The following is a 13,221-nucleotide window of genomic DNA, read 5'->3' as shown; positions in this document are numbered from 1 at the left end:
GTTCTTTAAATCGAAAATATGCAGAAAATGGCATAGGTATACAAACACAGTAACACATAATTACACTTTTACTGTTCGTTTTTTGAAATATAGTTTCCTATGGATATTTCCATACTACCTTATTTATTTTATGTTATGGCATGTTTTTAAGAAACATTGTCGCTGTCTGCGGCATATTTTCTGTGTTTTTTTCTGTTGCCGTTTTTTCTTAGCGTACATGACGTCATCTGCAACTGTATGAGCGGCTGTTAGTAAACAAATACTAAAAGGTAAATTTAGTATGTCAGCGTTATACACTTTGGGTTGCGGTAGTGTTGTTGAATACAGTTTTGGTGTGTACTGGGCTGTTACTTAGTTAGCCGGCCGTTGTGGCCGAGCGGTTCTAGGCGCTTCAGTCCGGAACCGCACTGCTACTACGGTCGCAGGTTCGAATCCTGCCTCGGGCATGGATGTGTGTGATGTCCTTAGGTTAGTTAGGTTTAAGTAGTTCTAAGTCTAGGGGACTAATGACCTCAGATGTTAAGTCCCATAGTGCTCAGAGCCATTTGAACCATTTGTTACTTAGTTATTCGTGTACTAACGTTCGTTGGACGGCATGTAGCTGATTCTATACACAGAAAAACAAAACTTTCGCACTTGGTTTATGATCAAGAACATTACGCCATCTTGCTGTTCGCATGTGTCACGAGAGATATATCGTTTGTTGCGAAATGGCTATGAAAACTGTTGCTGGATTTACGACATCTTCTGTTCCTTATTTATGTCTCTGTGTGTGATCGGGAAGTGGTTCTTTTGCGTGTATGTGCTTTCTATTCTGTGTCCTTGGTCAGTTCTCTCAGAGCGGTAAAGAGTGTGTTGTTGCAAAGTGTTGTGTTTTCGTTTGTTACATTTTTCCCTTGTGCTACTGTTTTTCAGAATGTGTAGATATTTTCGATGTTAATGGGGTTATGGTTTTTGTTCATTAGATGTTCTGCGAAAGTCTAGTGAATCACAGAAAATATGCCTCAGACAGCGACAATAATTCTTAAAAGCATGCCATAACATAAAATGGATAAGGCAGTATGAAAATATCCATAGAAAACTATATTTCAAAAAAGAACAGTAAAAATGTAATAATTTGTTAGTGTGTTTGTATACCTATGCTATTTTCTACATGTTTTCGATTTAAAGAACCCACTGATGATGATGATATTTGTCATAGAAACCTCTTTGGGAAATAAATAGGTAAAAAATAACAAGGTGTTTTGCATCAAGGTGGACTCCCAATTCCTATAAGGTGGATCCATTGCCCATCTGGGCGAGTCATTTATACGAATGCATGGTGTCTGTTCTTTCGTACATGTCTGAAGCGTTCCTATAAGGGTACTGTTTTTACCGATTGAGGTACAGAACCCTACAAATCTCATGAAATGAGCGAATGGAATTACTCGTGAGTTCCAAAATGCTGCCAGCGGTGCAACTAGCACAATGGTTGTGGGTAAGGTGTAAAAAGGAGTAACAGTTCAGTGGTCCAGCATCTCTGTAAGCAACACATTTCATCTAATCAGTGCTAAGCGACGCCTGGGGTAGTATAAAGAGTGACGTCACTGGACATTGAATTATTGGAAACTAGTGATTTGGAGTGATGGATCACGCTATACCCTGTGGCAGTCCGATGGAAGCGTTTGGGGTCAGCGAGTGCCCGAAGAACGTTACCTGACTTTTTTGTAATGGCAACAGTGAAGTAAGCAGTAAGTTGTATAGGGGTGTTTTTCGAGGTTAGGCTGTGGTCCCTTCAATAAGCTGATGAAATATTTAAATGCGGAAGGAAATGAATACATGTTAGAGTATTGTGTACTGCGTACAGCAGAGAAACATTCGAAGATGATGACTGATTGCATCAACATGACAGTGCGCTCCATCATAAAGCAACATCTCTGAGACGATGGCTGTGGACAACAACATCCCTGAAATGGACTGACCTTCCCAAAGTGTCGACCTGTACCCATGGAACACCCTTGGAGTGGGTTAGAAAGTCGACTTTTCTCGAAACCCAAGCGTCCAACATCATTATGTTTTCTAAACAATTTTTGATGTTGTGAGCAACAATAATTTTTAAATGAACACACCGCCTTTTGACTTTATTGGTGTTTATTTAATTACCACCCAGGTTTAGGCCTTTTATGCCATTTTCAAGTCGCTTAAAAACTATGTTTTCTGATTTTGGCTCTGAGGAAGAACAGGCGGCCATTCCTACACGCACCTCGCTCAAAGCGTCCACAGCACAACCCGTCATAAAGGCCAAGGCTGGGCACACCCCATATTAATGTCCACTAATGTGTGCAGATACTTCGGATCAGACAGTTTATCTGAACTGCTAAAGCGCCTGAACAAGTCTGTATTTGCAGTGAGGATGATGTCAGATGTAGGAGATACAAATATAAAAAAAAAGACTTGCGTACTTTGCTTACTTTCATTATACAACGTCACATCGGATCATATTCTGGAGTAACTCGTCAAACCGAGCAAAAGTTTTTAGCGTTTAAAAGCTTGTAATAAGACTCATCTGTGGTGTAAATTCAGAAACATCATTTAGAAACCTGTTCAAAGAACTTGGTATTCTAACAAATGCCTCCCAGTACACTTATTCATTGAAAAAATGTATTCCAAATAACATGTCTCTAGTTCCAACCAATATCTCAATACATAGCATCAGTACTGGGAATAAAAACAATCTACATAAATAGCTAAAATCGTTTACCTTGGTAAAAAGGGATCCAATATTCAGGCACGCACATTTCAATAAATTGCCAGCAACCATTAAAAACTTGGATTCAGATAAAGCGCAGTTTAAACAGAGTTAGAAAGACGTTTTGATAGGTAACACCTTCTACTCTACACATGAATATCTTAACAGGGACTCTTAGACCACATTAAGTAAAAAAAGTCTGTTAGATTTGAGTTTTGACAGCACTTGGACACAACAGTCAAGATTAGGTGTTACGTGTATGATAAATTTATTAAAAGTGCATAACTATGTTTCATTCTGATAGTGTATTAATTCTGTAAATATTAGCAGTTCCATTTTACCTTAACGCCTTCACATGTTTTGAAAATCTCCTGACAAATCATTAGAGTGGTGAATACTATATTAAAGTGTTTTATGTTTTTTATGTTATACTTTCTGCCTTGTTCCACACCCACGAGTATCGCCTAATTTTTGGGTCTATGAAACGAAGACTGAATCTAACCTAATCTAATCTGGAGAGTATTACGGAACCGTCACGTTCACACGGAACGCACGGGGAATCTTACGCATGACAGGATATACAGGGAAAACTGAAACGGCTGAAACTAGAGAAGTGAAAACGTTGCAATAAAGGGAAATAGGGTACAGACTGATTATTACATAATTCTCAGTTATTTCTACAAATAATTAATTGTGACTCGACTATGCTGCATAGCTAACACTGCTGTGTACCATGGGAGATATTGTGTCTTTAGCGATGACTATGTAAACTGGGTATATTTGACTGTTAGGCTGATTGAGGAGAATAAATGCATTCTTTGCGCGGGTGCAGTCATTGCGAATGTGGAGCTTCACAGAACATTGCCTAAATAGTTCCCAGTATATTCTCAGCTTCTTCTTTGTACAGGCCTTATCGAGCAATTCGAATACGCTGGCGCATGGATTCTGGCATCTTTTCCCAATACAAAATAAATATGGCTTCAGTGTACCTGCCCGACATCCGAACCCAATTCGCGAAAGATGGTTCAAATCGCTCTGATTACTATGGGACTTAACTTCTGAGGTCATCAGTCCCCTAGAACTTAGAACTACTTAAACCTAACTAACCTAAGGACATCACACACATCCATGCCCGAGGCAGGATTCGAACCTGCGACCGTAGCGGTCGCGCGGTTCCAGACTGTAGCGCCTAGAACCGCTCGGCCACACCGGCAATCAGCGAAAGGTCATTCCCACTTCCTGCTGCACAACTGAATCACAACAATGGTTGTCTGTGGTGGAAGGAGATCTGTCACGGCTTGCACATACCACATTCAACTCTACAATTCACGGACACAGGCATTAAGCAGTCACTTTCTCTGCGCTACACGCGTGAATGGTCCGGGAAGAAACTCGAAATATTTGGTACAACTGGAAGTATCCTCTGCTATGTACTTCATAGTGATTTGCACGGTTTAGATGTAGACATAATATCAGAGATCTACGAAAAACTCCGTCGCAATTTCTTTCTTTACAAAGCGTTCAATGTAATGGCACAAACTCAAAAACCTCTAATCGGTGTATCATTCAACACTTTTTTATAGTCTCTTACGACTGTTATTATATGAAAATGTACATGGGCATTTGACATTTCCCATTAATCGAAAAAGAAATGTCATCATGTAACTGCTGGCTGCGGGAGAAATAAGTTTCATTCCCTTTCCACATTTTGAGCTAAAATGGAACGTTGATCTCTCTCCCAGGATCTGAGCTAACACAGTTCCATTACTTGTCACCCTATACGTCGCTGCATTGCCCATTACTACATAGCTCTATACCTATTGCTCCAACAAATTACAACATTAGTCTCGGGTCTTCACAGCTGGCATCGTGCTACGTATTGATCTGAGTACCCTTCATCATAAAAGTACAGCTAATCGCAACACATTATCTTCCGTAGCGTTGGAATTATCCGTCACTAGGTAGAGTACTTCCATCTGACCTCATTCTACAAAAGCACTAGAGTTTCTTTTTCTTTTGCACTTGAACACGCCGAGCCTCGTGATCAATTGTACTGTAGCTATGAAGTGCTAATTAATTGCCTAGCCCGACAGCACATTTATCTTAACTGCGTCGCATTCAACGATGAGTGTTCATCACATGCACGCAATTAAATCATTACGCTCAGTCACCCTGAACAATGGCAAACGCACTTATCTGGTCGACTCTTCGAACATACCAGCTCCCTTATCATACATAACAGCTCGCTTATCATACCTTCTTCAGATATGCGCCCTTTAAAATTTTTCTAAAGAAACTGATTTCACGCCTAAGGGTGACCCGTATCTTTGGGATCGAAATTATGTGGATGGCAGAGGACACTTAACTGAGTCAGGTAAGTCACTAATGGTTGCAAAAGATGCTCTGTTTTTGCTTGCGATATACACTGACCAGCCAGGAAATTATGACCACCGACCTACTACAATATAAACTCGTCCAGGCTGTAGCAGCGTCACCTGGCAAGCAATAACTGCGAGTCAGACACACGCACGGTGCATGTTGTATCAGCGAGGGTGCTGTCCATGTGTAGAATGGGGAAGGGACGCGATCTATTTGAGTCTGGCCGAGGACGGATTGTGATGGCCCAGAGACTCAACACGAGCATTTCGGAAACTGCGCGACTTGTCGAGTGTTCGAGGAGTGCTGTGATGAATGTCTTCAACAAGTGGCGAAATCAAGGTGAAGACACGTTCAGACGTCGTGGGGTTGGTTGGCCATCATCATTACAGATTTCATACGTCATAGGCTGGGCAGACTGGTGAAGCAGGACAGGCGGCGGACTGTGGCGGAACCAGGATCTAATGAGGGGCAGAGTACAAGTGTGTCTAAACACGCAGTGAACCGAACACCCTCCTAACGATGGACCTCCGCAGCGACAATCCATGCACGTGCCAGTATTAACACTACAACATTTGCAACTATGACTCAGATGGGGACTGGACGTTGGCTCAGTGGCAGAGCGTTGCATGGTCTGATGAGTCGCGATACCTTCTTCATCATGCCGATGAGAGGGCGCGAATCCATCGTATTCCAGGGGAACAGCTCCTTGACACCTGTACTGCGGGACGGAAACAAATGGCCTGAGGGACATTCATGTGGGTATCCATGAGTCCAATGGAGCTCGTGCAAACACCTTGACGGCCAAGGAGTATCGTACACTGGTTGCAGACCACGTACACCCCTGCATGACAATCGTGTTTCCCGAAGGCCGTGACATTTGTCAACATGATAATGCGCCACGTCACAATGCCAGAAGTGTGAAGGATTAGCTCAAGGAATATAGAGTGAGTTCCAATTGATATGCTGCCACCCAAACTCGCCAGATCTGAACCAGATGGAATACATGTGGGATGTGATTGAACATGGCGTCAAAGCTTATCGCCACCCTCCTCGGAATTTACGAGACCTGGGTGACTTGTGTGTGGAGATGTAGTGCAACTCCCTCCAGCGTCCTAGCAGGGACGCATTGCTTCCATGCCACAACGCGGCGTCGCTGTTGTCCTTCCTAGAGATGGACATCGAGTTTGGACCGTGGAACAATGAAACTGTGCCGCCTTTTTGGGTGGACCACCTTTCTTGTTGTACCACGATACACCGTCACCAAGGTTGACGGCTGCTCGAAACACGTACCTCGGCAGGGGCGCATAGCGGTACTTCCACTTCCATTAAATATAGCATCAGGTCGCTGCCCTCCATATACTATGTTGTCTAAATTGATTGACTTCCACTTCTGTGAAGTAGCTTGATGACATTGGTCGTAGTAGGAACGAAGAAATTAAGGATTAAAATCATTATTAAATCGAAATCCTTAACTGCCGACAGGTGTTGTTGATATAAATCAATGGGGACAGCTGAAAATGTGCGCCCCGATCGGGACTCGAACCAGGGATCTCCTGCCTACATGGCAGACGCTCTATCCATCTGAGCCACCGAGGGCACTGAGAACTGTGCGAATGCAGGGACTTATTCATATAGTTAAGGGCTACCCGGCCATTGACCTTCTTCTGAGCGATTGCGCACGCTTTGCCCGAACTCTTACGGGACTCGTCAGCTTAGTCTGGCGCGAGTAATGAGTCAATGGACAAATATCTATTAGGAACACTACCAACGTGGGTTGTGGACAGTTGGGAATGTGGATCTCACGAGAAGCGCTGTCGCACTGTCCTCTGTGCCCTCGGTGGCTCATACGGATAGAGCGCCTGCCATGTAAGCAGGAGATCCCGGTTCGAGTCCCGGTCGGGGCACACATTTTCGGCTGTCCCCATTGATGTACATCAACAACTGGCAGCTAAGGGTTTCGATTTAATTATCATTCATTCTAGAGAAGCTGCACGGTCATAAATGGTATCTGTTCTTTCGGGAACAGATACCATATTCATAAAATTAAGGATTGTTTTAGTGCTCAGTAACTGTGGCGTACCGAGCGAGGTGGCGCGGTGGTTAGCACACTGGACTCTCATTCGGGGGAACGACCTTTCGAACCCGCGTCCGGCCATCCTGATTTAGGTTTCCGTGGTTTCCCTAAACCGCTTCAGGCAAATGCCGGTATGGTTCCTTTGAAAAGGCATGGCCGACTTCATTGCCCATCCTTCCCTAATCCGATGGGACCGATGACCTCGCTGTTTGGTCCCCCCTCCCAAATCAGCCCATCAACCAACTGTGGCATAACCAGAACTGTGTAAATTTTCTTGGACATGTACAGAATGAAACACGACTAAATGGCGATCTTATTTTTGTAATAATGAAAGTTATGAATATCTATACATAGTACATCGCCATTTGCATATTAAAAATGGTGTCAGAAATCTTTTAAACAGTATGCCTATTAAATTTGCCCAGAGATTCTGCGATGCGGCCCTAGTCTTTCATGCACATGGGCAACTTCACTTCTTATGTCAATGTCCCCGCAGAGCCCAAACTGCCATGCGAACTGAGATCTTCATCTGATCTACATTCCACAGTTTTTTTTAATAAACACTCAGGATTTTTTTAAATAAAGGAAGTAGTCACATACGATTAGAAGGGGCGAATCAAACGTGCCGGCCGGCCGGAGTGGCCGCGCGGTTAAAGGCGCTACAGTCTGGAGCCGCGCGACCGCTACGGTCGCAGGTTCGAATCCTGCCTCGGGCATGGATGTGTGTGATGTCCTTAGGTTAGTTAGGTTTAAGTAGTTCTAAGTTCTAGGGGACTTATGACCACAGCAGTTGAGTCCCATAGTGCTCAGAGCCATTTGACCCTTTTTTTTTTTTTTCAAACGTGCGGGCTTCGTGGTCTGGAAACAACTCGCGAATCACCGCGACCATCACCTTACCACTACACGCTGCAGCTCCATCTGCTGTAACCATATCCTCAGGCGAGAGTTTTAGCTGTTAAGTCTGACAGGTGCTGTATATCGTGAACAGTAACACCCCAGTCATGGTCGCGTAAGATACGTCAGACGCTGTTATTTCATTTGACAGCGAGCCTGTTTTCAGTGTAAAGCAGTCGAGTACCTGTGTAGAGCAGTGAGTGCGTGTGCCCCCCGACGATGATGTCGACGTCTCGCATCTTGGTGGCCATGTCGCGGTCGATGTAGAGCCCTGCGTGGGAGAGAGCGACGATGATGTCGACGCCGCTTTGCTTGAGGCGCGCCGCTTCCTCCGCCACAGTCTGCGCGTCGTCAGTGAACGTCAGGTTGCCGGTGGTAGCCTTGTCCTGTGTCACCAAGAGCAGACCATCAGTCACGCAAAAGCAGTCGCAAATGCGTACACGCTGGCGTAATCCGGCGGCCGATGGAGGCGTGTTACACTGCCTGACAAAAAGAGTGAAGCACCTAGAAGATATGGTCGAATGTCAGTGTAACTTCGTGGACGTACATACAGGGTGTTTCAAAAATGACCGGTATATTTGAAACGGCAATAAAAACTAAACGAGCAGCGATAGAAATACACCGTTTGTTGCAATATGCTTGGGACAACGGTACATTTTCAGGCGGACAAACTTTCGAAATTACTGTAGTTACAATTTTCAACAACAGATGGCGCTGCAAGTGATGTGAAAGATATAGAAGACAACGCAGTCTGTGGGTGCGCCATTCTGTACGTCGTCTTTCTGCTGTAAGCGTGTGCTGTTCACAACGTGCAAGTGTGCTGTAGACAACATGGTTTATTCCTTAGAACAGAGGATTGTTCTAGTGTTGGAATTCCACCGCCTAGAACACAGTGTTGTTGCAACAAGACGAAGTTTTCAACGGAGGTTTAATGTAACCAAAGGACCGAAAAGCGATACAATAAAGGATCTGTTTGAAAAATTTCAACGGACTGGGAACGTGACGGATGAACGTGCTGGAAAGGTAGGGCGACCGCGTACGGCAACCACAGAGGGCAACGCGCAGCTAGTGCAGCAGGTGATCCAACAGCGGCCTCGGGTTTCCGTTCGCCGTGTTGCAGCTGCGGTCCAAATGACGCCAACGTCCACGTATCGTCTCATGCGCCAGAGTTTACACCTCTATCCATACAAAATTCAAACGCGGCAACCCCTCAGCGCCGCTACCATTGCTGCACGAGAGACATTCGCTAACGATATAGTGCAAAGGATTAATGACAGCGATATGCATGTGGGCAGCATTTGGTTTACTGACGAAGCTTATTTTTACCTGGACGGCTTCGTCAATAAACAGAACTGGCGCATATGGGGAACCGAAAAGCCCCATGTTGCAGTCCCATCGTCCCTGCATCCTCAAAAAGTACTGGTCTGGGCCGCCATTTCTTCCAAAGGAATCATTGGCCCATTTTTCAGATCCGAAACGATTACTGCATCACGCTATCTGGACATTCTTCGTGAATTTGTGGCGGTACAAACTGCCTTAGACGACACTGCGAACACCTCGTGGTTTATGCAAGATGGTGCCCGGCCACATCGCACGGCCGACGTCTTTAATTTCCTGAATGAATATTTCGATGATCGTGTGATTGCTTTGGGCTATCCGAAACATACAGGAGGTGGCGTGGATTGGCCTCCCTATTCGCCAGACATGAACCCCTGTGACTTCTTTCTGTGGGGACACTTGAAAGACCAGGTGTACCGCCAGAATCCAGAAACAATTGAACAGCTGAAGCAGTACATCGCATCTGCATGTGAAGCCATTCCGCCAGACACGTTGTCAAAGGTTTCGGGTAATTTCATTCAGAGACTACGCCATATTATTGCTACGCATGCTGGATATGTGGAAAATATCGTACTATAGAGTTTCCCAGACCGCAGCGCCATCTGTTGTTGAAAATTGTAACTACTGTAATTTCGAAAGTTTGTCTGCCTGAAAATGTATTGTTGTCCCAAGCATATTGCAACAAACGGTGTATTTCTATCGCTGCTCGTTTAGTTTTTATTGCCGTTTCAAATATACCGGTCATTTTTGAAACACCCTGTATCGTCGACGTTTCTGTAAACGATTACAATTGCAACTCTCTCTGGCACGTAGAACAACTACCAGAGTTGTTAGTGTTGTTGGTTTTTAGCATTGTTACCACGCCTGAGCCGGCCGGTGTGGCCGGGCGGTACTAGCCGCTACAGTCTGGAACCGCGCGACCGCTAAGTTCGCAGGTTCGAATCCTGCCTCGGGCATGGATGTGTGTGATGTCCTTAGGTTAGTTAGGCTTAAGTAGTTTCTACGTTCTAGGGGACTGATGACCTCAGAAGTTAAGTCCCATAGTGCTCAGAGCTATTTGAGCCATTTGAACCAGGCCTGATAGCGAATACTAGAGACGTGAAGAGCGTCAGATGTATAGTAGTAGTAGAGTGGTTTTGTGGGCGCACAAATTCTTGTCAGATGTATAGTAATGACTGTGAAGAACACTGAGGTGCCACGTAATCGTCTGAGATAGTGTTATCGGCATCTGACAGAGTTTGAAAGGTGTCTCGTTGTGGGTCTCCATTTGGCCGCGTGGTCGAATATGCAAATTTGTGGGGCATTTGGAAGTGGCAGTGGCCCGATATGAGACTGCAGCCGGCCGCGGTGGTCTAGCGGTTCTAGGCGCTCAGTCCGGAACCGCGCGACTGCTACGGTCGTAGGTTCGAATCCTGCCTTGGGCATGGATGTGTGTGATGTCCTTAGGTTAGTTAGGTTTAAGTAGTTCTAAGTTCTAGGGGACTGATGACCACAGATGTTAAGTCCCATAGTGCTCAGAGCCATTTGAACCATTTGAGACTGCATGGTGTAGCACGGGAGCCTAGTGTAAGGGGAAGAGACTTTGAATTAATTAAATCGCAAACACCCGACCGCGGACGCATCGGCGGCGGCTTAGATTGGGTCATATTCGCGTTGACAGCTGAAATCAGCCTGACAGGACCACGTGGGGCCAGTTTCGCACTGTGCTCCACAGATAGTGTTGTTTCTGGACTTCCACCTGCAGCGAAGGTGACCACGTGACCAGGAAAACCCGTCCGTTGTGCAGCACAATGGCTGCTCGTTTCTCATGGCTGCTTTTCGCGTCCGGTATAAAATTAAAGCTTACCCCAAAATTAATAAATATTGAACCACATGCGTCACTGTAGAGCCAGCAGACTCATTTGAAGGGGAAAAGATGGACGATTACGCGCGTGAAGGCGAGCATTCAATATTCGCATTAGTTTATAAGTTGTTGTTAAGTTTAATGTCGTAAATAATTCCTGAACCGTGAAAGTCAATATCTTGGCAACCCATTATGTGTTTGCAACAAACGAGGTGACTAAAGACACATCTCGTAGAACTGTGTCGGAATATGATGGCAAATTTACTGAAATTACTCACATATTTAAATGAGAAGCAAAAAGTGGATTGCGCACAGTTAAAAACAGGTTTTCTTACAAAATAAATAGAGAAACATTAAAAGTAGCAGCAATGCTGTAACTTTATATATGTAGTAAATTATTTAATGTATAATTTAAAATGTTTGTTAATATTTACGCTTATAAATCCGAGAACGGAGGAAAACCATAGAAATTATTGTCTCTAAATAAACTTTCTTTCTTTCTTTCGCTTAGGTCATAGTGCCGCAGCGATCGCAGGCTCGGCGCGGTAAGAACGGATTTGGCAAGGTTAGATTTGGGGGTGGCCAGATGCCCTTCCTGCCGCCACCCTGTACCCCCAGGGATGGAATCAGTGTACCCCAGCTGTCTGCCTCTAGTGTAAATAGGGGAGGAATGCGAACGTGTTTCAAAAATCCGCGACGCGTGTAACTGAGGCGATATGTGGAAAACCGCCTAAAAACCACATCCAGGCTGGCCAGCACACCAGCCCTCGTCGTTAATCCGCCGGGCGGATTCGAACCGGGACCGGCGCGCCTACCGGAGTCCGGGAAGCAGCGCGTTAGCGCTCTCGGCTACTCTGGCGGGTCTGTTTTTAAATAAACTATGTTAGATTAAAGAAGACTGATAACAGCATTATATTTCTCGAAAAATTTCCGAATGATTTGATGTATCGTAAGTGTATGAACGGTTAAAATTGAGAATGTCAGTAAATTTCGTGTTGAACTCAACTGACTTCAGTGGTAGTTGATCGTGGTTTCCAGTATGAACCGCGGCGTTTTGGTGGGCAGTCTATGTTCAAATGGTTCAAATGGCTCTGAGCACTATGCGACTTAACTTCTGAGGTCATCAGTCGCCTAGAACTTAGAACTAATTAAACCTAACTAACCTAAGGACATCACACACATCCATGCCCGAGGCAGGACTCGAACCTGCGACCGTAGCGGTCACACGGTTCCAGACTGAAGCGCCTTTAACCGAGTCTATGTTCAGGTACCGTTGGAGGCGATTAGGCTGCATTAGTCTGTGTTTCGAGGAAGTTTTATCTGATGAGCGGTGAAACAGCCGCCGGTGCGAGTGTGTTCTTACATCCCTACATAGACATTTCTCGGCATCTGATGGACTTGTTAATTTTTCAGGTTGTTTGTGATACAAACCGCACTGGGAAGGTTTCACTGTGTAGCCGCTGTGAAATTTATGGTTTGAGAGACGGTTGAACCTTTACGGGTTTTCTAAAGCTAAATCACGCAATTAATAGCGGTTTATTCGACCACATCCAATATTTTAGGAAACTCGGTCAGGATATGAAGTTAATTTATTGTGAAATGCTAATTTCGATGTTTCTCTGTTCTTATTGGAAATAAACTCGAATTTGTGAAACTTTAAAAAATACGTGAGTGTGTACATGATTTTTGCATAGCAAATCGTGCCTGCATATATATATATATATATATATATATATATATATATATATATATATATTAAATACGTTTGTGGAACATTGGGTACATTGTGACGAATGTGAGTTGGCGCCCCATAAACGAAACGTAGCCAAACTTGTAAATCCAACCACATTTACAGGAGCCTATTTAAGTGTTTGTGCTGCTTAATGTGTGGGAAAATCTTTTCAAGCAGTAGCATGTGGGGGCTCTAAGCTGATGTGGAAATTGTGAACAGTTTAGAACTTCGAT

The 13,221-nt window shown here is 44.5% G+C and overlaps 1 protein-coding gene across 1 annotated transcript in view; it reads right to left on the bottom strand.

The window, feature by feature from the left end:
- LOC126235960 (apyrase-like) overlaps positions 1-13,221 on the bottom strand; it is a 75,753-nt gene that overhangs the window by 48,420 nt on the left and 14,112 nt on the right. Inside the window, exon 3 of the mRNA XM_049944932.1 lies at positions 8,260-8,461. Coding sequence (XP_049800889.1) covers positions 8,260-8,461 — 202 coding nt within the window. The remainder of the gene's footprint in view (positions 1-8,259; positions 8,462-13,221) is intronic.

Source organism: Schistocerca nitens, chromosome 2 (assembly GCF_023898315.1).
Source record: "Schistocerca nitens isolate TAMUIC-IGC-003100 chromosome 2, iqSchNite1.1, whole genome shotgun sequence".
NCBI classification, from domain to species: domain Eukaryota; kingdom Metazoa; phylum Arthropoda; class Insecta; order Orthoptera; family Acrididae; genus Schistocerca; species Schistocerca nitens.
This window is presented reverse-complemented; position numbering and strand designations above follow the sequence as displayed.